Source organism: Protopterus annectens, chromosome 3.part1 (genome assembly GCF_019279795.1).
Source record: "Protopterus annectens isolate FY-2018-M chromosome 3.part1, PAN1.0, whole genome shotgun sequence".
Taxonomy (NCBI): domain Eukaryota; kingdom Metazoa; phylum Chordata; order Ceratodontiformes; family Protopteridae; genus Protopterus; species Protopterus annectens.
Genome location: NC_056732.1, coordinates 1,499,197,696 through 1,499,220,043, shown reverse-complemented (window position 1 = coordinate 1,499,220,043; position 22,348 = coordinate 1,499,197,696). Strand labels below are relative to the sequence as shown.

General features: G+C 39.7%; 1 protein-coding gene across 6 annotated transcripts in view; it reads right to left on the bottom strand.

The window, feature by feature from the left end:
- The window catches only part of SMARCD3 (SWI/SNF related, matrix associated, actin dependent regulator of chromatin, subfamily d, member 3), a 1,904,082-nt gene that overhangs the window by 373,102 nt on the left and 1,508,632 nt on the right, over positions 1-22,348 (bottom strand). For all 6 annotated transcript variants that reach the window (XM_044067567.1, XM_044067570.1, XM_044067569.1 and 3 more), the window contains exon 7: positions 20,554-20,649. In XM_044067567.1, the coding sequence (XP_043923502.1) occupies positions 20,554-20,649 (96 nt within the window). The remainder of the gene's footprint in view (positions 1-20,553; positions 20,650-22,348) is intronic.

Below are 22,348 nucleotides of genomic sequence, written 5' to 3'. Positions count from 1 at the left end.
GCTGCAGGAGAATGGCACAAAGATTCCTCTATTTCTTCTTCACTGTTAACCAGTGGTCTCTGACTGCACACTTGTATAGGAATACATTCATCCTAAGTGAGCTTAGGGCAGCTGTGCCATTAACACCCATGCACCACTTTACCATCCACGTGTTTACAGAATCTATGTCTAGTGACAGGGTAAACACCTGTTTCTATAAGGGCAGCACTGTACACAGTATGACATCATCAACAAATAAGCTCCTCTGGTGCTGACATTCTTAGGTTATATCATAATGAAGTCACAAAGTTCTCCACAGGGAACTGTCAAGACCTCAGAAAGGACAGCTTTTACAGGTTCATAGGTAAATACTAGGCTACTTGTATTTGTGGGCCATTTTAAGCCTAGCCAATTTCTCTTTTGGTGCTTGAATTAACCTATACCATTTGGTGTTAAGATTTACCTCACCCATCCTGTGGTCAATAATTATATATTACCCATAATGAGAATAACTGGGCTCATACCATAGATAATTCGAGGGGACCCATGTATGGGATAAAGCATTTAGAAGTTGCCTCTGTCTTTTCCAGAGATTTTCTGGTTGAGGCCTACAGGCCGGTCCCTACCCAGTGTGTGACAGTCCGGGACAATTAATTATGTCAGCTGCCTGATCTATATCATTCCATATCAAGAAGCTAATCAAAAATGTTAATCAGGTCACCAACAATACAAATTATTTTAAATGGGTAAATAGTTTTTAATGAAATAAGTGAAAAGTGCCAATTCTAAGCGGCCACTAATTTTCTAAAAGTAACAACACAACTTTAACAAGTGACAAGTACAAATATCTCTTTGCTTTAGAAGTAACAACAAGAAGCAGAAGCAATAAATGAAAAGTTCAGCTGTCAGTATCAATATCTTGGACACTGTTCAGACAATCAGAATAAAATCTAGCAATCTCCAAGGGACGGCAAATTCTTATTTTATACAAATCTTCCAAATGATTCTGAAATAAGTACAATATTTGCAGTTTAAAGTATTTTTTTCTTGTTTTTTCCTATTTTCTGTAACTCAGCAGATAGTGCCTTCGGTGCCATGATGCATTTACTCTTCAGTCGTTTCTGTGATCTGTGCCCCTGCTCTTTACAATTTTCTTCCTAAAAATAAATATTTCCCTACCAATGTCATGAAGCATTCAATCAACCCTTTTCTCAGTGATGTCAGAAACAGGAATAGCTTAGGGATGCATCCAAAGGCTTTAATAGATGCTCCACTATTTATACCCTGGTGTCTATGTACACAGGGTGATGTTGGTTAAGGACACAATGTATTTGGACCACGGAATAAGAAAATGACTGCAAAACTTTTCGTTAAACAAAAAAACAGTCCAAATAAATAAAGAATGACAAGTTCTAAAATACATTGCAGCACTTAACTCATCATGTTGTGATGCACAATAGGATGTTGGAAACTATTTTAAGTAAATTACTCTTTAGAATTAATTACAATGTCACTATGCTGAAGTGTAATACAGGAAACTGGATGACACAATGTGTGTATGGTGTGTGTGTCTGTGTGTGCGTGTGTGTGTGTGTGTGTGTGTGTGTGTGTGTGTGTGTGTGTGTGTGTGTGTGTGTGTGTGTGTGTGTGTGTGCGCATAAGTGAGTGTCTGCGTGCTTGTGTCTCAACATTTAAACAACCTCAGCCCACTCCATGGCACAGTGGGACAAAGCCCCTGACCTGAATTCAGTTAGCAGATATGTTTTCTGTAGAAGCCAGATAGGGAGAAGGGGACTGACCAGCTGCTGCCGGCTTATTCATGCTGGGGAGATAGGGATGGTTCTGGGTCACCACACAGGTGACCCCTAGAAGAAGTACTAGGTATTATACCATGCAGAGTTTCAGACTACCAGGCCTGCACTATCTGAATGCGTTTGCACTCATAAGCCATGGGGAACTCATCATGTGGAGGTACACTTCCCCTGGAAGACAGCAAAAGTGGAGCTCAGAACCATGGGGAACTCATCATGTGGAGGTACACTTCCCCTGGAAGACAGCAACAGTGGAGCTCAGAACCATGGGGAACTCATCACGTGGAGGCACACTTCCCCTGGAAGACAGAAACAGTGGAGCTCAGAACCATGGGGAACTCATCATGTGGGGGCACACTTCCCCTGGAAGACAGCAATAATGGAGCTCAGAAGAGCTGCTAATGGGAGATTGCTCCCCCTGAGCAGAGGTTAGTCCACCCTGCAGGATCAGTAAGCTGGCCTGTTCCCTACCACATGACTCTCGCTGGAGAACAGAGAGCTCTAGCTAGTCTATGAATGCCTGACTCCCACGCCCCTGGAATGAACATGATGAATCGTTCAGGTATAGGAGTCACTAAGTGAGGTCTTCGGTGAGGAAAAAAAAACATTTAAACATGCTCAATGTATAAGATGACAAACTGCAAAGGCATGGCTTGAGAAGTCTTAAAATCAATAAACTAGGGGTAAGTATATAAAACATACTTCTACAACATACATTTTAAAATATGCTAGAGTACACAGTTTTACTTCAGCAATGAAAAAATAACTCAATATAGATCACAGCTTCAGTAAATGTCAAGTACTACCTGCGATAGGTGCTTAGTTTTAAAGAATGAAAATGGTGCTTGCAGAACAACATTCACTTCAATTATCTAAACAGAAAGACATAAAACAATATTTCATCCATCCACTCATTTATTCAATACACTGCTACCAGTTACATCCAAATGTTAAGTACTATTTTCAGTAGAGTCCTTCACAGAAAAGCTCCAAAACATAACAAAGGTCACGCAACACATTAAGAAAATAGTCACAATGCCGAACTATAACAGTCAAACATTAATACATATAAATGGCTGTGAAAAAAACCAAGGATATTCAACAAGTGATATGATATATGAACATAAAGTCAAAAACAAACAAAGAAGTCCTACACCATGGACTAAGCATAATAAAACAAATAACCAACAAAAGAAACGTAGTCAAACATTAACAAGTAATTTAATGTTCAAATTGAGCGCTTTTGTCCATAACATAGGGACTTCAGAGTCTGATGAAGTCCCTGTATTACAGACAAAAGTGCTCAATATGAATAGTAAATTACTTGTGAATGTTTCCAAGTAATGAAACGTCCGCTCGGGGTTAATGCTCCAGTGTCAAAAGCAAAAACTAAATGAATAAACAGTCCACAAAGGAGCAAAACAATGAAGAGGAAAAATACTTGAGTAAAAAATCCCATACGTTGGAAAATACAGCATAAATCAAGCGTAGTCCACAAAAATCAAAAGTTGGTTAAAAACTGGTTTATTACTGCAGAGGTTAGCGCTTTTGCAAGTAGCTTCTTCAGACCATATACAAACAACAACACTCAGTAGCCATTTAAATACCTAAAAAGGCGGGAAAAATATAATTCTTAAAGGTATATCCATTAATATAACAATATTCAAAGACAGCAATAATTCAAAACATATAAACAACAGTAAAAAACTACAATGAAACATGTCATTGTAAAGTTAAAAAGTAACTCACATCAATTCATCTAAAATGTACAATGTACCTATAAAAACTGTCATTAAGATATAAGAGAAACATGGTAATGTAACCATGAACACCAAAAAACATTATTTCTTGTATCCTAACCTCCTCATTTTCAACAGTGGACGTAGAGGGACCTTCCCATTGAGCCCAGGAGGCACATGTGATCTAAACTTAATGATCCAATGTGTTTCTCTGGCTTCCGTGTATGTTTCAACATCCCCTCTCCTATGGGACCACAAAATCTGTTCCAATATTCTAAACCTAAAGCTGTGTCCCTCTCCTTCAACATGAATGTGTTTCGCAAGTGCGTTGAACATATTGCCTTTCCTAATGTGGTATACATGTTCACGAATCCGGTCCCTAAGGCATCGGTTCGTCTTACCAATATAAAACGCTGAGCATCCTTCGCAGGATGCCATGTATACCACATCTTTCGATTTACAAGTCCCACATGCCCGTATCATATGTTCACCTAATCCAGATGGATGAGTGAAAACTGGATCAATCAAAATGTACGAGCAAAAATTACAGCTATTACATGGTCTTGAAAATGGTGGACCAATATCAACCCCTGACAGTGTGTTCCTGGGGTAACATAAAAGACTCTTAAGATTTTTCTTATTTTTATAAATAAATTTTGGTCCATCCCCTATCATTTCCCTGATTTTGGGATCCACTGATAACACATGCCAATGTTTAGCAAAAATATCTTTAATGGAACCCACATCCTTAGTGTAATATACTGGAAAGGATACTTGTTGGTTGGATTCAAAAGAATTACTAGATCCACCCCCATCAACAGTGTCATTCAAATACCGAGCACTTGCTCCATGGGAGAAATATGGCATGGCTCTAGTGTGTCTAAACTCAGTGATACATTCCATCCCAGCAGATAGATCCATTGATGAATAGCAACGTTCTCTCAACCTATCGGCTAAATCACTAATGTCATCATTAAAAACTGAATCCAGTGGAGTATACCTCGAGACACGCATAGCTTGTCCACGGATAATGTTACTATACACATAACCGGGATGCATGCTGTGTCGATGTAAAAGAGTATTTCTATGACATGGTTTACGATGTAATCCCGTATTCACCATCCCATTGTCTAACTTCTCTACATATATGTCCAGGAATGGTAATCTAATGTTCGACCATTCAAAGGTGAATTTCAAAAACTCAGTGACAAGATTCATTTCATTAACAAACTCTTGTAACTGTGTAGATGTACCTGTCCACAAAAAGAACAGGTCATCTACAAAACGCCTGTAAAATGGGACATACCTGACATATTTGTCATTCTGGAAGAGGTGTCATACCTCCCATTCAGCCATACCAAGGTTGGCGTAGCTATTGGCACAGAACGTGCCCATAGCCACGCCATCCCGCTGCAGATACAGTGTATCAGAGAAACAGAAAATATTGGATTCCAAAACTACTTCTAACAAACTCAAAAGCAGGTCCACATCAAAGTCTGCAAAAATCCCCACCCTTCTTAGGTAAGTACTCAACATATCTATACCTTCCACATTCGGAATCACTGTGAATAAGGATTGAACATCCATCGTGACAAACAAATAACCATCTAAAGAGGTACATGAGTTAGTGTACTGATAAAGATCCAGTAAGAATTGTCTGGTATCTTTTAGAATGTAACAGTTAGCATCAACCACTGACCTCAACTTGCTTTCAATATATATAGATAGTGGTTCAGTAGACCAACCTCTGCCCGCCACTATCGGTCTCATTGGTGGGTGGACAGGGTCCTTGTGGATCTTTGGAAGACCTTGTATAGTGGGTATCAAAGGGTGTGTAACGTACAAGAAATCAAATAGCGTTTTATCAATGATCTCACTATTGAGTAAGTCATTCAACATAGATTGTATCCTATTGATAATGATAGTAGCTTGATCTGACGTTATAGGTTCATAAAAGGTCCCATCACCTAACATTGTCACCATGTCTCGTCGATATCTATCAGAATTAAGGACAACTATCCCACCCCCTTTGTCCGCTGGGCGAATGGTGATGTTACAGTTATTCCGTAACATGGTTAATGCTTCCCTTTGCTTGAAATTAAGATTAAATCTAGTCTTATTTCTAGGACCATATCGGTCCCTCATCCTATAAAGATCATCCTCAACAAGTTTACTATAAGCAGCAACAAGTGGGTGTAATTGTGGCATATACGTGCTTGGTTTCTTATAAGAGATAATCAGTGTGGAGGGAGGTCCATTAAACTCAATCCTCAGGGACAAATTCCTTATAAAAAGCTTGAAGTCTCTCAGAGTTTTCTCATACCTACTATATGTGGTTGGAATAAATGTTAATCCTTTAGAAAGGACTTGTAACTCAAACAAATTCAAATTATAGTCTGATAGATTGAAGACTATGTCATCTGTCCCCGTTCCCACATCTTCTTCCCCATCAAAACTTTTACAACAGAAGGGAGAATACGCTCCATCAGCAGGGGGCGTCAGAAACGCAAATTGTCAGGAGAGAGACAGTCCAATCGGACTATCAAGAAGATGTGGGAACGGGAACAGATGACTTATGCTGCGCAACTAGCCTGGAAATGTGGATATCCTTAATGAATATGGACACACCTCCGCCTTTGGTGTTCTGGTCCAGGTTAGATGGCAGAAAAGTGTGGTATGAGTTATAGCCTAGTAATGCAGTGGTGCTCTCTAGAGCCTTGAACCAGGTCTCAGTTACTGCACAGTATTTTGAGATTTAGACTTATAGCATTAAGTAGCATCACCCTCATTTTTTGCTTGCCTGTTCCTGTTGTGGTGGTGAATTTGTCATTTGAACCTTGCCTAAAAAAGGCACTATGGGGCGGCAAGAGCCTTAGCCAGTATCCGGAATCCCAGGGGCAACAGGTGCAGGCCATCTCAGGAAAAGCATCATGGCCTGTCGACCATGTCATCCCAGGCAGAGAGATACTGGATCCCCTTAGAATGACACCAGAAGCTTAGCCAATTGTTGAAGTCAATCATTTTGTCCTTGTACTGCGGCATCATTCTGGGCAATGGCAGGATGCTACTCAGGACAAGGGTCAAACCTGCCTGGGCTACAAGATCAGAGAGCTCTTCCATGTCTCTTTTCATGTAGTCCAGGGAAGTTCAGTCTCAAGTCATTCACACCAACATGGACAATGACAGAGTCATATCTGTACTTGTTGTGGAGTGACATGAGTGCGTGGGTTACGTGGCAGATCCTGGCACCCGACAGGCAGCTGACAGTAACCTTCTCCTTGTTTAGCCTGGTGAATGGGACATCAGTGTGCCTGACTATAGAGTCACCTATGACTAGTGTGTTGGGTACATTGGTTTCCTTATGGGCTGTGGTTTATTGGCACACTGAGTCTGTGGGATATGTGTCAATTGGGTTGTGTTGGGGGGTGGAGGTTGCTTGCATTTCTGCTTTGGAGGTGTGTGTGTGTGTGTGTGTGTGTGTGTGTGTGTGTGTGTGTGTGTGTGTGTGCGTGTTATACACATACACACACACACACACACACACACTGTAAAGTGTCCAAACTGAAGGGGTAATAAGCCAAGTATGTTTATACAAAGAGAAAAGGTAGACTTTTGCAAACACTAGCAACAGAGCTTAGCTCCAATTGTCCATTGACTGAAGTTCATTTTTAGTAACGAATAAGTGATGACTGTTTGACATAAGGAGCGCTTATGAGTACATCTGTAAACATCTTTATGTTATCTTCTGCCTTAGTAAATCACACAGTTTGGGTCATATTTCTACTAAATTCATATTCTTAAATAAAAAGTACTCTTTTAGAAATAACAACATGATTTTTTTCAGTTTTCAAATTTCATATGTCTGTTGGTGGTGTTTGTGTATCAACTATATAATCCGTACTTTGCATAAGTGATTTTTTTTTCCACAGGTGTATGAGAAAACTAAAGACCTCCAGTCTAAGTCTGCAAGCTCCAGTTTAACAGATGCTTATACCCTAATGTGTTTGTACTTTACTGCCAACCAAGTGATTTAATCTCTTCTGAGAGAGCATCATTGTCAATGCATCATGCCAGGTTCCAGAGCTGTGAAAACAACAAAGTGCAGCTGTGTTAGATAACCCACCATAACAGCAGATGTTTGAATGATCACTGTTGCAGTTACCTAAGCTATACACACCATCCAGCTTCCAAAGCTTCATGCAATCTTCCACTCACACAAACTGGTAGTCACCTTGAGTTGAGCTGACTAAAAATCAGGTTTGGGTGTGAACCTCTTTAGAGCTTTCCTGCCGCTGAACAGAGCACTCCTCTCCAGGTTTTTGAGGATTAACAGTTGGGATAAAAACATGGCAAAAAATAAAATAAGGGGATGAAACAAAACAAGGAGGATGTAAGGAGGGAGGGAGTGACTACTGCAGTAGTGACCATTCAAACAGCTACTGCTATAGTTAAGTTTACTTACACAACTGTACTATGTTTTTCAAATGCATCACTGCTGCTGTAGCCTACTTTATAAAGTTAGATTACCACAACTTACACTGACTGGGGGAAAGAAGGAAGAGGGTCCAGGAGCACCTGGAGAAACATCTTAGCAAAATCTGTCCCAGACCTGAGAAGGAATCTAGTTCACAGTATCAAAAAAAAAAAAAATGGGATCGGTACTGATCCCAAAGGAACTTTCCATCGAAGCGCAAACCGCCGGGCATACTTCCGCTAAAGTGCTTTTTACCGAAAAAGCACTTTTGCGGAAGCATACCTGCAGCTAGAGGGAGTCGTGGGGGAATGACTGTTGCGGAGATTGTACTACGGTGCAGATAAGGGAATATTCCCTTTTCCTCACTGTAGTGCGATCTCGGAGTGAGAATATTAAAGTAGGAGGGTGTGGGTGGTGCAGGGGAGCTTGCCCCCCTGCATAAAAGTAGATTTATTGTTTTTTTTTAACACATTTTAACGAAAGCACTTTTTCGGTGAAAGCACTTTCGTTAAAGTGTGTTCGGTGATTATGGATTCGGACTATTGAACTTTCGTTCTATAGTCCTACATCCATATATCTATAAATATATATATATATATATATATATATATATATATATATATATATGTTTCTTCTACTGTCACACCAACCAGGTGGCCAGATGCATGACACACACACACACACACACACACACACACACACACACACACACACACACACACACACACACACACCCTCCTTCCTGTCCTAACCATACAGGTCCCATTTCTGTGCCCTGCCCCTAACCTTCTTTCAACTGATTTTAGCTAAAAAAAAAAGTCTTCTTTTTAAAATGTAGCAAACTGCTTGCAACAAATGTAGCAAAGAGTTGCTACAGATTACACTCCCCTGCCCAGAGCACTACAGCACTCAAGGTTTTAGACCACACATGGAGCACAACAGCGCTCAGGGTTTAATTAAAATAAAAATGTCCTTTTTAAAATGTAGTAGAAAACAGTTACTACACTTTATTCTCTGCCTGCATGGAGCTTTATGGAGCTCATGTTTTAATTTAAAAAAAAATTTCTTCTTTTTAAACTGTTGCAAACTCCTTGCTGCAAATGCAGCAAACAGATGCTACAGTTTATACCCTGCCTGCATGGAGTGCTACAGCTCTCAGGTTTTAGACCACACACAGACAGCTACAGAGTTCAGGATTTAATTAAAAAAAAATTTTTGTTTTTAAACTGCAGCAAACTGCTTGCTATAAAAGTAGCAAACAGTTGCTACAGTTTATACCCTTCTGTATGTGTTGTTCCAACAATTTCTATTTACTTCTACGTAATTTGTTCCTTCCCTTTTCTAAGGATCCCTCTTCCAGTTCTTTTCTTTTTTTATAATATTCACTACTTCAAATGTAGTTGTCCTCTATGTCCCTCTTGGATAAGGGCAGTTGACGCTGATCATAGACTCATGCTGAAAATACAGACCATACAACTTGGTCAATAATGGAAAAAGGGTCTAACTTAGCTAGGCTTATAAAGAAAGGCCCTTGGGCCAGTAGCCTAGTAACCTCTTATGAAACTATGAACCTATGCATGAAGCACTATGGCACTCATGTTTTAATTAAAAAAAACCTTGACCTAGCAAAAGCGTTCGACACAATACCCCACTCGGGCATCATAGAAAAGCTCACCAGCTTAGCTGTAAACCCGTATGTCACAAGATGGTTTGCAAACTGACTCAAGGACAGAACCCACAGGGTTAGAGTTGCTGGTGCCATGTCAGACTCTAAGCCGGTCACGAGCGGTGTTCCACAGGGCTCAGTCCTGGGCCCCCTATTGTTCGGCATTTATTTTTCTGAAGTGCAGGCAAACATAGGGGGATTGTGGCTGACAAAATTTGCAGATGACTGCAAACTGGGTGCCATAATTGACACTCCATCAGACACAGACATCCTCCAGAGAGGTCTCATAGAAATGGATAACTGGTGCCAGAGCCATGGCCTTAAGCTAAATGCCAAAAAATGTATAGTCATAACCTTTGGGAAAAACAAGGTAACCTCTAATTACCACATAGGTGGTAATGCATTAAACATGGAAGAAGTTATCAGGGACCTGGGGACCCAAGTTGACAGTAACCTCTCTTTTGACACTCACATTGCCAAAGTGGTTAGGAAGACCTTCTACATTGCCCACCTGATCATGAAGGGATTCACATCCAGATCACGAGAGGTCATTGTACCCCTGTACTCTTCACTTATCAGACCAATGATTGAGTACAACGCCCCATTCGGAATGTACCTTACCCGACACCTGCAGCAGTTGGAAAGACCCCAAAAGTTCCTCACCAAAAGGATAAAGGGGCTCAAACATATGTCATATGCTGCCTGACTGAAGAAACTGCAGCTCTATTCAGTCGCATACCGTCTGCTCAGAGGTGATCTGTGCCTGACATACAAGGCCATGTCCAACCCGGAATTAATGGACATGCTCCACCTGAAAAAAGTCCAAATCCACCAGAGCCAAGAGAGCAAGAGACTTAAGCCTCAACACGGATATAAATAGGATGCGCTGGAGGGACAGATTCATCACCCAGAGACTCCCTACACTATGGAACAGAATCCCAGTCCATGTGAGGCAGAGCCCCTCACTGACTCTGTTCAAGAGAAATCTTGACGAGTGGATGGGAGATCTTAGGTTTACCCCGGGAATCATCTCTGTGACTGCTGGACAGAGGCACAGCAAACTAATGGGTATAGTATTGTCATCCTAAGGGGTGGTGAAAGCCACACACACTCTGGCTAGGCTTATAAATGCTCTAGGGCAGATAGCCTAGTATGAACCTATGAACCTATGAACCCAAGTGTGATGTTTATTCATAGCCTGACTTCAGGCTTTGTGCCCACTTAGTGTTGCCCATCTACAGTTATCCGACTCAACAAGGGAGAATCCAGGGAACTACTGCGTAAATCAACAATATGAGCCAGAATGATGAAGTTTATAATCGCATGGCATCACCCACTGTGACCAATTTAAAAAAAAACAGAAATATTCATTGAAAAGAAAAACACTATCACCTAAATTTCTATACCCAGTGATTCCAGTATCTTAAATACAGAGAAACTGTCAAAAAAACAGGATTTGACTACAGAAATAAAGGCAATGTGGAAGGATACCCAGATAATTAGAGAAAAAAAAAGGGAACAATGGGTCTCAAAAAAGAATTGAGACAGTACATATGCACACTACTTCATACGACTTTCACAAGGAATCTATTCTGGCCACATGTGGGTGCAGCATTTTGTACTAACAAATACCAAAATAAGTTGTCTTACCACAGCGTCCCATCTCTGTTTATCTTTTCATTACAGATGGGTTATCGGTTCAGTCCTTGGACCAGTGACAGCCTCAGAGCAAGCTTGCATCATCCTAAAACTATGATCAGAGCATCAGTGGTAGGATATTAGCTAGTTACCTCAGATTGAGTTTGGAAGTTGATAGAGATAAGTGGAGGCTACCTCGAATCAAAATAGACCTACAGTAATGGAAAAAAAAAATCTAGCCTATTGCCCCATGTGAGAATCAAACACTGCAACTTGGATCTGGAACACCTTGACCATTATCATCATCTTCTTACAGATTTTCACAGTTATTATGCCAACTTCAGTATTTTACTTTTACTTATTATGCACACTACCCACTATGACAAAACGAAATTTGTTTTTTATCTTAATGTTGTTTGGTTGCAAGCACCTTAAATGTGAACTTGGAAAAAAAAATATTACAACATATTAGAACAGGTCGCTCTCTGGACTCACTACCATTACAGAATGATCAGTGGAGCTATAAAAGAAATGATACTCTTTCACCTCCAATTCCTTTTCAGCACAAATGGTTCTCCAAACACCCAGTTAAAGGAACTTAATATTTATCAAAAGATACATCTGTTAGCATTAAGTATCCATCACCTAAAAAAAATCACTTCCACCACATGCCAAGTAAAGTAACATCCTTGCCTCCTTCTAGGGAAACATCCAGAACTGTAATGGTCCACAAACAGAGTGTCTAGAACTTGCCTATCTAAACTATGTTTATGATGTAATCTCACACACAATATTTTTTAACTATAGCACAGTTGGTCACTATTGTAAATTAAATACAAATATTTGCATTCATTGTAGAAGTAAAGCATAAAACAGTATGCACACAGAGTTTTGAACATTGTTTATGACAACTGTGGAGAAATAGTCAAGTAATGGGACACTGAAATGGCTGTTGAGGGGGCTGCAAAAAAATCATGCAGGCTCCCCTGTATGTGGATCAGACCATATACATGCAGAAAAAAACTGCATGGATCAGTTGTAGTGAAAAACAGCTATTACTCAAGGAGTCACTCTTTCCACATTTCCCAACTAGAACACTGCAACGATATAAGGACAGGGGTTACGGTAATAAATAACACATGAAACGCATAATTCAGATGGAATGAAAAGATCTCTGCTAAGAATCTATGCACATTATTTCGGCTCAAAATAGCATTTTTACCAGATTACAACAAAGTCATTTCAAAATCTTCTGAGAAGGCAGACTTTCATTATACCTTGTTGACGTTCCATAGGATAAATGTGGCCCCATGTCTTGCAAACTGTAGGGCTGTTGCTTTGCCCATTCCGTGCCCGGCACCAGTAATCAGGACCAGTTCCCCCTAAAGCGACTCTCATCTTTGGCAGAAAGAATTGCACAAACTACTCAATAAACAAGAACAAGATCGTGCCGAAAAGAAGCAGACATTCTAGGATGAAGTTCATTGCAAAGTTTTGCAGCAGATGTGAGACTGCGCTCTACTCTCTGTCCTGCCTCGCACTTGGATCCCGCGCTGCACGTCCAAAAGACTTTGTGGTCTAGTATAAGGGACATAACTTCACTTCTTTTGCCTAAATAAAAGTTTATTCTTATAGCATTTCAGTTGCTTATTCTGTTTCTTATAACGTGTAGGTTTTTGCGATACAGAATAACTGTTTATGCAACTATTATATAAAATATAGGAAATTATTTTGCCCTAATATTTCGGGACAGTTGCCATTTCTACAACTTTTTTTTTTGCAGGGCACAAGTGCCCAAAGAGGGACTGTCACTCGCTCGTATAATAAGTACTACTTTTTTGGATTCGACTGAGGTTCAGAGAGTGCTAGCAAATTAAAGCAATAGTCTAGGTGAAAAAAAACTTTCGTTTTACAAAACAGCAATATATAATCCTTCGTTATGCAGAGCAGCAGAATATACAAAATTCACGTATAGCATCCACCTGTTCAAACTCATGAACACCAAAATTCCGTTTCTCTTCTCGGTATTCATCTCACAAATAAACGGATAACGTAAACGGACAATAAGGCATCCACCTTCTCAAGCACATAAATGCCAAAGTTCCATTTCTCTTCAGGGTATTCACCTCACAAACAGTATATTCTGCTGCTCTGCATAACGAAGGATTATATATTGCTGTTTTGTAAAACGAAAGGTTTTTTCACCTAGACTATTCTGGGTGGACTTGCTCACACAAACTCATTCGTTATCTCATACTGGAGAAGGGCTTCGTATATTGAAAAGTGAACATTGTACAACATAAGAACTATTATTTTGGATGCATATGCGTTGACAAAGGTACTGATGATTTTTTAACACCATAATCATTATTTACAGCTACTAAGCGAACGCTCTTTCTAAATTGACTTGAATAACTGTTATTTATTGCCACTGACACAAGCTGCCTACCTTATATGCCAGCAAACTTTTTTGTTATTATTGTTTCAGTATAAACCACACTACATCCAAACACAGAATAAACAGCATTTTTTAACCTATAAAGCCGCAATCTGGTATACAGTCAGATTTGAAGCTACGGCAATGCAAGGAAGTAGATAGATGGTAAAAACAACGAAGAAGCACAAAAAAAAACTTTAGCCAGTAAGATTTACCTGAAGCAACGCTAAATCTGTAGGTCAGTTAAGCTAGGAACCAGAGCAATGTGTTACTGAATCCAAACGGAAGAAAAACAAGACTGAAAATGAGCTGTGCATACCTTTTTATTGTTAATTTAACAGTGGGTGGATCTGTAAGATGGTGGAAGTGCAAGAGCGTCATGACTGATGTAAATAAAAGGGCGGAGAGTAATCGGTGATTGACAGCACTACATCTTCGGACCGAAGCAGAAATTCCTTTGCAGGAACGAGCCAGTGCCCCTTTAAACTGTAGCAAACAGTTACTACAGTTTATACTCTGCCTGTACAGAGTGCTACAGCACTCTGGTTTTAGACCACACACAGAGCACTACAGCACTCAGGATTTACTTACAAAAAGCTTCTTCTTTTTAAAATGCAGCAAACTGCTTGTTATAAATGTAGCAAACAGTTGCTACAGTTTATACCCTGCCTGCATGGACCACTACAGAGCTCAGGATTTAGACCACACACAGAGTGACATAGCTCTCAGGTTTGACCTCAAATGCAATACTGGCTTTTAAAGCCAGTATTACATTAAAGAGAGATCCAGATCATCTTATAGTGTCCGGGCAGTTGGCCCTCTCACCCCGCTACTGCTCCAAACAATGTTTTCCACAGTTAGACAGCAAATAGAAAGAGGTAAACTGGAACATATGTTTCGGGAGTGTAGTGAATTGGCTTATTTTAAAAATTCCAAAAAAACACAAATCCAGAGCACCAACTGTTCAACTGTTTACTTTCACCACTAAACATCTGGTACCTCAGCCTTTCATCATAATGGAGTTCTAATTATGGAGGGGTTCACCTAGTGTAAATTGTGAGCTTGTGTGTACATCTGCATCCTTGAAGGTGAAAAGCTGAGGTACCAGATGTTTTAGTAGTGAAAGTAAAGCTCTTTGAACCATTGGTGCTCTGGATTTGTGTTTTTTTTTTTTTTTAATTATTTCATTGTACTGTATCATGTTAAAAATTCCCTACAGAGTACTCTGTTAGAAATATTGGGCGAGCAAGTGGCTGTGACTAAGAAAATTATTTTTTGAGCTGGGATACAGAATTTGAATTGTCTAGACATAGTAAGGCCTTACTAAGTTTAATTCTGTTGGCTGCCAAAAAATAGAAATTAATAAAAAGTGGAAATCAAACTCTAAATCAACTACATTTGAAGTGGTGAATATTATAAAAGAGAGACAGGAACTGGAAGAGTGATTTTTAGAAAAGAGAAAGAACAAATTACATAGCAGTAAATAGAAATTGTTGGAACAACACATACGGAATAATGTTCAGGAGGAGGAGGAGTGAGGTTTAAGGGAAGGCAGGGATGCAGCAATTTGCATAATGTTGGGCTGATGACACTTACAAATAAAGACAAGATATGTGATGTATAATGTATGTAAATGTTAAAATGTCAATAGGGTTTGTTTTATTTTCTTTTAATGTATGCTTGCTCATAGGATAATTTAAAAAAGGCAATAAGAAAAAACAACGATTACAAAAGTCTGAATTGACATAGGCTGTCCTTTTTTTAACAAGAAAAGAACAATCGATCAAAGATACTGCAATATTTTGTTTTTACAGGATAGTACCTGAGATTTCTGTGGACATCCAAGGTAAGAAGTATCCCACCTCCCTCATATTAGGTTCTGCAAGAAAGACAGGGAGAGGGATAGCTTGGCTAAATGATAACTCAGATGCCATATATATGCAGAAATAAAGTTTATTTCTAAAGGGTACCCTATCTTTATGGAAAGTGAGATAAGGCTGACTCACCATAAGTGCTTGCAACTCAGACACTCTTCTTACAAAAGGTCAAAAATGAATAACACTGTATTCCATGTTGAGAAACTCACAACAGCCTAATGAGCTGGTCCAAATGGAGCAAGAGTTAGTTTCACTAACAGCAATTTAAGATCCCATGGAGGAGACACCTGAATTTCATGAGGCTTCACATGCAACACCTCTTTCAAAAACATTTTCACATGAGACAGTACTGAAATAGGGAGATCCATGGGCAGACATGCTGAAATGTCCAACAATGAACTTTAACTGAGAAGAAAGACAGGACATAGGGTAGTAATTTACACAAATAATGTATCATCACAGAGCATTTGCACAGTGGATGCTGATTCTTTTCTTGGCACCAACAAGAAAACATTTTGCCTTTACTAATAATTGACTTTGCAGCAGTGGGACTTACTGCCTCCTCTATACTTGCACTATGTCCTCTTCATAAAAAGGTGCCAGAAAGGTCTAACAATTCTGAGGTCCAGGTAGTCGGTTACAGTTGTTACGGTTGGAATGCAGATTCAATTTGTGAAGAGCTTGTGGTAACTGTCCATGGCCATTGCAAAGAAGGAAGAATCACTGTTGCCTGGGCCAGAGGGGAGTTACCACAATAATCTATCGCGAGTCCTTCTGAATCCTCACAGTGACCCTGAAGGTAACTAGAAAGGATGGAAAAGCATATAGGAGAATTCCTGTCGAGGAAAAGAAAACACATCTGTCTTCCAGGCTTTCAAGGATGGGACCTGCAGTAGAAATTTGCTAAGTAATATTTAAAAGGATAAATTAAAAAAAACGAATAGAGGCAAAAGATCTATTTGAGGTGTTTGTGACAGAAAATTAAATCATGGAAGACCCCATGATACAATTTTAATTCGAGAGAGTCTGCCATTGTCTGGCTCATCATTGTCTGCCACAAAGTTCTGCTCTTTGACATGTACCTCTCCCAACATCTGCACCAACTGGAAAGGCCACAGAAACACCTCACAAGAGAATCTATGGCCTCCAACACCTGTCCTATGTGGACAGGCTCAAATCACTATCATTCTACTCAGTATCATACAGATTGCTCAGAGGTGATCTGTGTTTCACCTACAAGGCAATTTTGGACCCTGCCCTACTAGACATGCTCCATATACACAAGTCGAACTCCTTGCGCATTACCTGCTCAAAAGGCCTAAATCTAATATGCGATATCAACAAAACCTGTTGGAGAAACATGTTTGTCTCCCAGAGGCTGTGCTGTCCCTGGAATAGACTTCCCATAAATGTCAAACAGAGTACCTCGCTGACCCTCTTCAAATGCAGCCTTGATGAGTGGATGGGAAACCACAAATTTGTCCCTAGAGGTTCCACCTGTGCCCCTCATTGACAGCAGCGACAGGTGCTGACTGAGGTTTCTTTTTTGGGGATAAACTCTTGGCTAGGGTTGTAAGGGCCTCAGGGCCATTAGCCTAGTAACCTCCTATGATCCTATATAAGCCACAAGATCTGGAATCCTGAAGAATTCATTTGCAATAATAATCACAAATAATAATTAATAATAGCAAATTAACTAATTACTGATAATAATTAGAGTAGCCTAAGTAGAAAATACACAGTAATGGAGCTAGATAAAGATTTACCTTTTCCTGTGTAAGAGTAGCTCCATAAACCAATGTGTCCTAGAGACACCACAGGAAAATAACTGTGTAAGAAATGGTCAAAAAAGACATCTGTAAATACTGCTGGAATCATAGTTTGTGTAGGAGATCCCTTACCCAACTGAGAGACTCCTGACACTTTGAAAAACATTCTAACAAAGAAGGGCCAGTCATCAAAATAAGGAAAATTGTGAACACCTTGCAATCTGCAGTAGGCTATCACATGAGATAGGCACTTCATATATACCTTTGTAGCAGTGAACAGACCAAATGGTAATGCAAAGAAACTGATAATTTGATATATACTCGGAAAACATTTAGAAACATCTGGGGTACGAATCTAGGAATGTGATGAAATGCATATTTTGAAAAGCTAAGGTTTCAAAAAACTCAAAAGAAAATGAAGGGCTAACAAACAGAACTTGTAAAATACGCAAACCTGAATAAAACCCTTCTACAAGAAGAAGACGCAGTTTCTAACACCCATGATGCGGACAGTACGTCTTCCAAGACGAGTGGGGAAAAAATAGTTAAGTCTGTCATATGAAGGCGAATCCCTCAAAAAAGAGGAAGAGGCTCCCACTAGCTGGGTTTGCCAAGGTGGGAGGGAGGAAGTCTTTTAGTCATGCAGGCTTATTAGATTGTTTCATTCTGGGGAGTTTCTCTACTTTTTGGAAACTCCCTGCATTAGCTTTTTAAACATTTGCCTACCAGCAGTTTGTTGGAACTGTTTATTTTGCCTTAAAAAAGGCAGTAAGGAAGCATTAAATCCCTTGGTCTAGTTGGAGAAGGAAGGCTGAAAAATTGAGAGAACCCATGAATTAGCATACCTCTCTCATCACACTTTATACAGACCTCTGAAGAAGATAATCCAAAATTTACTTTCTATCAAAGGGACAACTTAGAACATAATTTCTAACATCTTCTGAAAGGTTTAGGGAACGTAACCAAGTAAATCCCCCTCAAAACAGTTTCAGTAGCAACAGCCCTGAAAAAGTCACATCAGCAAAGTCATCAGTACGTTTCACAAACTAGGTGGCTACTTGAGACACAGAAACAACCAGTTACACAAAGTGGATTAATCCTCAAAAGAGGAAACAAATGTCAAAAACTTTCCTCATGTTCTCAGATGAGGCAAGAGAAAACATAAATGTACAAGCTCAACAGCAGGGAATTCTATAAACAAGTGTTGCAAAAGAATGTACTTTTTCAAAACTATGAAAAGCCTTCCCATCTTAAACAGGAGAGTGAGTAATGTTAACCAAATTTTTATGAGCAGCTAGGTTCAGAAAAACAATACCTTCTGCGTCTGATATGGGAAGAGAGTTTAAAAACGTAAAAGACCGAGGACCTTTATGCAGTTTGTCTGCTTTTGGGTGCAGCAGGTTGGCTGTCAGGCAAGATACAGGCTATAACAAAAACATCCTCTAGTGCAAAAAAAAAGCAGGAGAAAAAGAGACAGTTCTGGAAATTACAGTTGTAACAATGCATAATGCTTCCTGTGGGACTGAGAAACGTTACTGTTTTCTCACGGAAGCATTTGTTTTACTCTGGAAATAGTTGCAGAGAAAGGGAATCCTTCAAAGGGACTGGCCAAAGTCATTCTCTGTTCGGAATCTGAGTCAGAAGTTTGTAGAGACAATCTGTCTCTCACAACCATTTAGAAGTTCAGTTTCTTGAACCTTCTTAGAAAATGAGGAATCCCTTTTACATTTACTAGAAACAGTCACAGAGGAAGGGTCAAAAGCATGCATTAAACTTTGAACTAAGCCCAATAAACTACCCATGTCCAGGGTAACTGAGACAGGAGAAAACATTCTTTCGACAGTAACTTCTGAAGAAACAGAATCTGTACTGCCAAAACATACCTAGAGATGGGCACAACTTTCTGGCTAGACAGAAAGGCATTATGTGTCTCTTCTCTCCCAGGGCTAGCAAAGTGACTCTCTCTCTCTCTCTTGCCTGACAAGGGCACTTCAACAGATGCACAGGGAGTGTCTAACCCCCGGTCCATGGTGGCTGTAGGGACTACACCAGTGGGACCCAAGAAAAAGATGAGTGGTCCAAGGAACCAGCTTTGGCCATAGGAGAGTCACCCACCTGCAGCTGAGGCAATTTAGCAGCCTGTTGTGTTGACAAATGTTGAATAGCATTTTACTTTTTTATGTAGATGGAAGAGGGAAGAACCATAGAATGGATAGGTTGTTCTATGGCTAATCTGAAAAAGGTACCTGATACGCAGGGATGTCTGGCAGCAATTGTCAGTAAAACATCTAAATTGTAAAAAACTAATTTTCCATTAAAACACATTTAAAAGCACTTTAAACATTTACCCCAGCCCCCAAAAGTGAAATAAATCAACTTTCCCCAAATTAAAAGTAGTTTAAACTAAGTTTTAACAACTTTTTATCCTAAAAATAGAAGTGTTCCTCCCTTTACAACAAATTAAAAGAAACATGACAATCAATAAAAGCACAGTTTTTCCAGCACTGAAATTAATATTTTGCAGAAAAATAGTACAGATTCTGCTTTAGAAAGTAAAGTGGAAGGATATTTCCCAGAAGGGAACATCTCTGCCGCACAATGAAACAGTATTAGCCACCTGTCAATGCTTGAAAGCCCACAGAGAAGTGTTCTCTTTGGTGCCAGGAAAGCTCTGAAGGGCTTGGCACCCAAACCTGATTCTTAGTCAGCTCAGCTCCAGCTGCCTAATAGTTTGGGTGTGTGGAAGATGTCCTAAACTTTGGAAACTGGATATCTGTTCTATTCTTAGCAGGATACAACCCATAAAGCTTAGACTACTGTAGCAGTGATCCACTGAAAGAACATTGTGGTAATCTTCTGTGTTAAGTTGTGAGTGTGCAAATGACAGAGTCGATGTTATCATGATATTGTAGCACATTTCCTGTTTCTAGATGAAAGGAGCGCTAGTTGCTATTGCTGAGTACAAATAATAAACTGCTCTCTTGTTCAATTACTGACACTTTCCTCCTACCCCCACTAAAGAGTTAATGTTTCAAATGTGAAATATTGTAAGGAAAGGGCTGTACCGCAGACCTGTGTTTACACTCACAATGACGGAAACATACTCTGGTGATGGCAGAATAAACAAACAGAAAAGCAACTTCAGCTAAGGAAACCATATTACCTCTACCAAGTGGTTGTCTGGACCATAAAGTTCTTTGTCCAGCTCGATGACCAGGCTCTTAAAGAAGGATGAGAATTTCCTTTTCTGCTTACTGGGCTATGGAGAGAGAGAAAAACAAGAGCAAAAGGTAGCTGTAAGTAAAGGGATTACAGAACTCCAAAAGAAGGTCACAGAACTAGTAACACTGCAGATCAAATACAAATTATAAGTGGACAGATGTCTTTTCTAACTCTAACCTTGAGTAAAGGCAAACTACATGTAAAATGCAGGTGTTGGCATTTCTATACAGAGGCCAAAAAGAATGTAAACAATCTTTTTTACATTCTGAAACTCTTTACAATCATTTTAATGTCACTCAGCTGCAGACAATATAATGGAACATAAGGACCTGTTGCCTGACCTATCTTGCCCATTCTAAAGATACAGGATAATCTGCATGTCCAGCTAAACCCACATTATAACTTGCAAGTCCTTCTAAGAACTGTATTATGCCTAAAGAACACTGGTGACTTTGGGAGTGTTTTATGCTGACCTACTGACTGCTTTAAGAGATGCCGTCTCTGTCCTCTCTTTAATCCTGCTTTTAATAATACTTCCCAGTAGTTCCAAGCTTTTACTTAATGATTGTATCTACTGAATTTCTATTATTATTTGTACTTTACTGATTTTTTTGTGATTTTACTATTGATTTTACAGTGTTGCTCTGCATACCTGTTTGAGTTAACTATTAATTACTTTTTAGTTACTTCGTGCTAAAGCACTTAATAAAGTTGAAGTTTAAGATGAATTTGAAGATCTTCACTAAATGATGATCACATCCTCAAAGGAACACTGTTGTATAGAAATGTTTGCTACTTGCCTTGCTTTACCTACCATGCCTATGGTAAGATGGCAATAGCATTCAAGGTATCTCTCAGCCTCATGTTAAATTATTTAAGTGAAGACGCCCTTCCCCTTTTCTGTTGCTGGGGGGTACTGGATGCTCACATGAAGATTCTTTTGGCTTCTTGGGTAAGCGTTGGGAGAAGACAATAGAGGCCCACCCACCACATCTAATGAAACAGTCTGGTATAACACACCATACAATGATGCTACCCACTAGCTTGCAGATATTTCTTAATATCGACTCTGTGCAGTGGGCATTTCTAATCTTCTTAGCTAAATAAGTGACCAATGTAAAAAAGCTTTTCACTCCCTTCTTAAGATCCAGTGCTTTTTTTAACATATGTTTGATGAATTTTGTTTTTCTCAAGTTTTCTACATTAAATGTGCACTTTTTGGTGGCATAGAAGGCAAAAGTCCTGACTATGGCCCAGTGAAACAAGTCTGACTAGCAGTGTACATCTCTAACTAGCTGTCAGGGGAGGATGAGCTTACCTATCCTTGGAAGAAAGGAATGGAAGACATAAGTGCACACTGGTACAACCCCTGGCTGGAGGGGTACCAATACAAATGAGAGTCTAAGGGGCTGGTATTAGGATCACCAAGCCATCACATAGTATTAGCCTTCCATATGGGTATGTGGAAGTGTACACTCTTATAGGGAAGGCACTGTGGACTACCATGGCGATCTGCAGTGCACTGTAGCCCTGCCCAGGGGTATGGAAAGACTATTACATATGCTCTCATTGCTGGGATGCTAGCAAATCCATAAAGTATCTTTATGACTTGACTGAATGATGCCTCCCCAGACAGCTCTCACACTGATCCCATGTGAAATTCCCAGATAAGGAAGGGAATGAATCGGTCATGTCCAATGGGGGGGGGGGGATTAATGATCATCAGGCACGGGGCA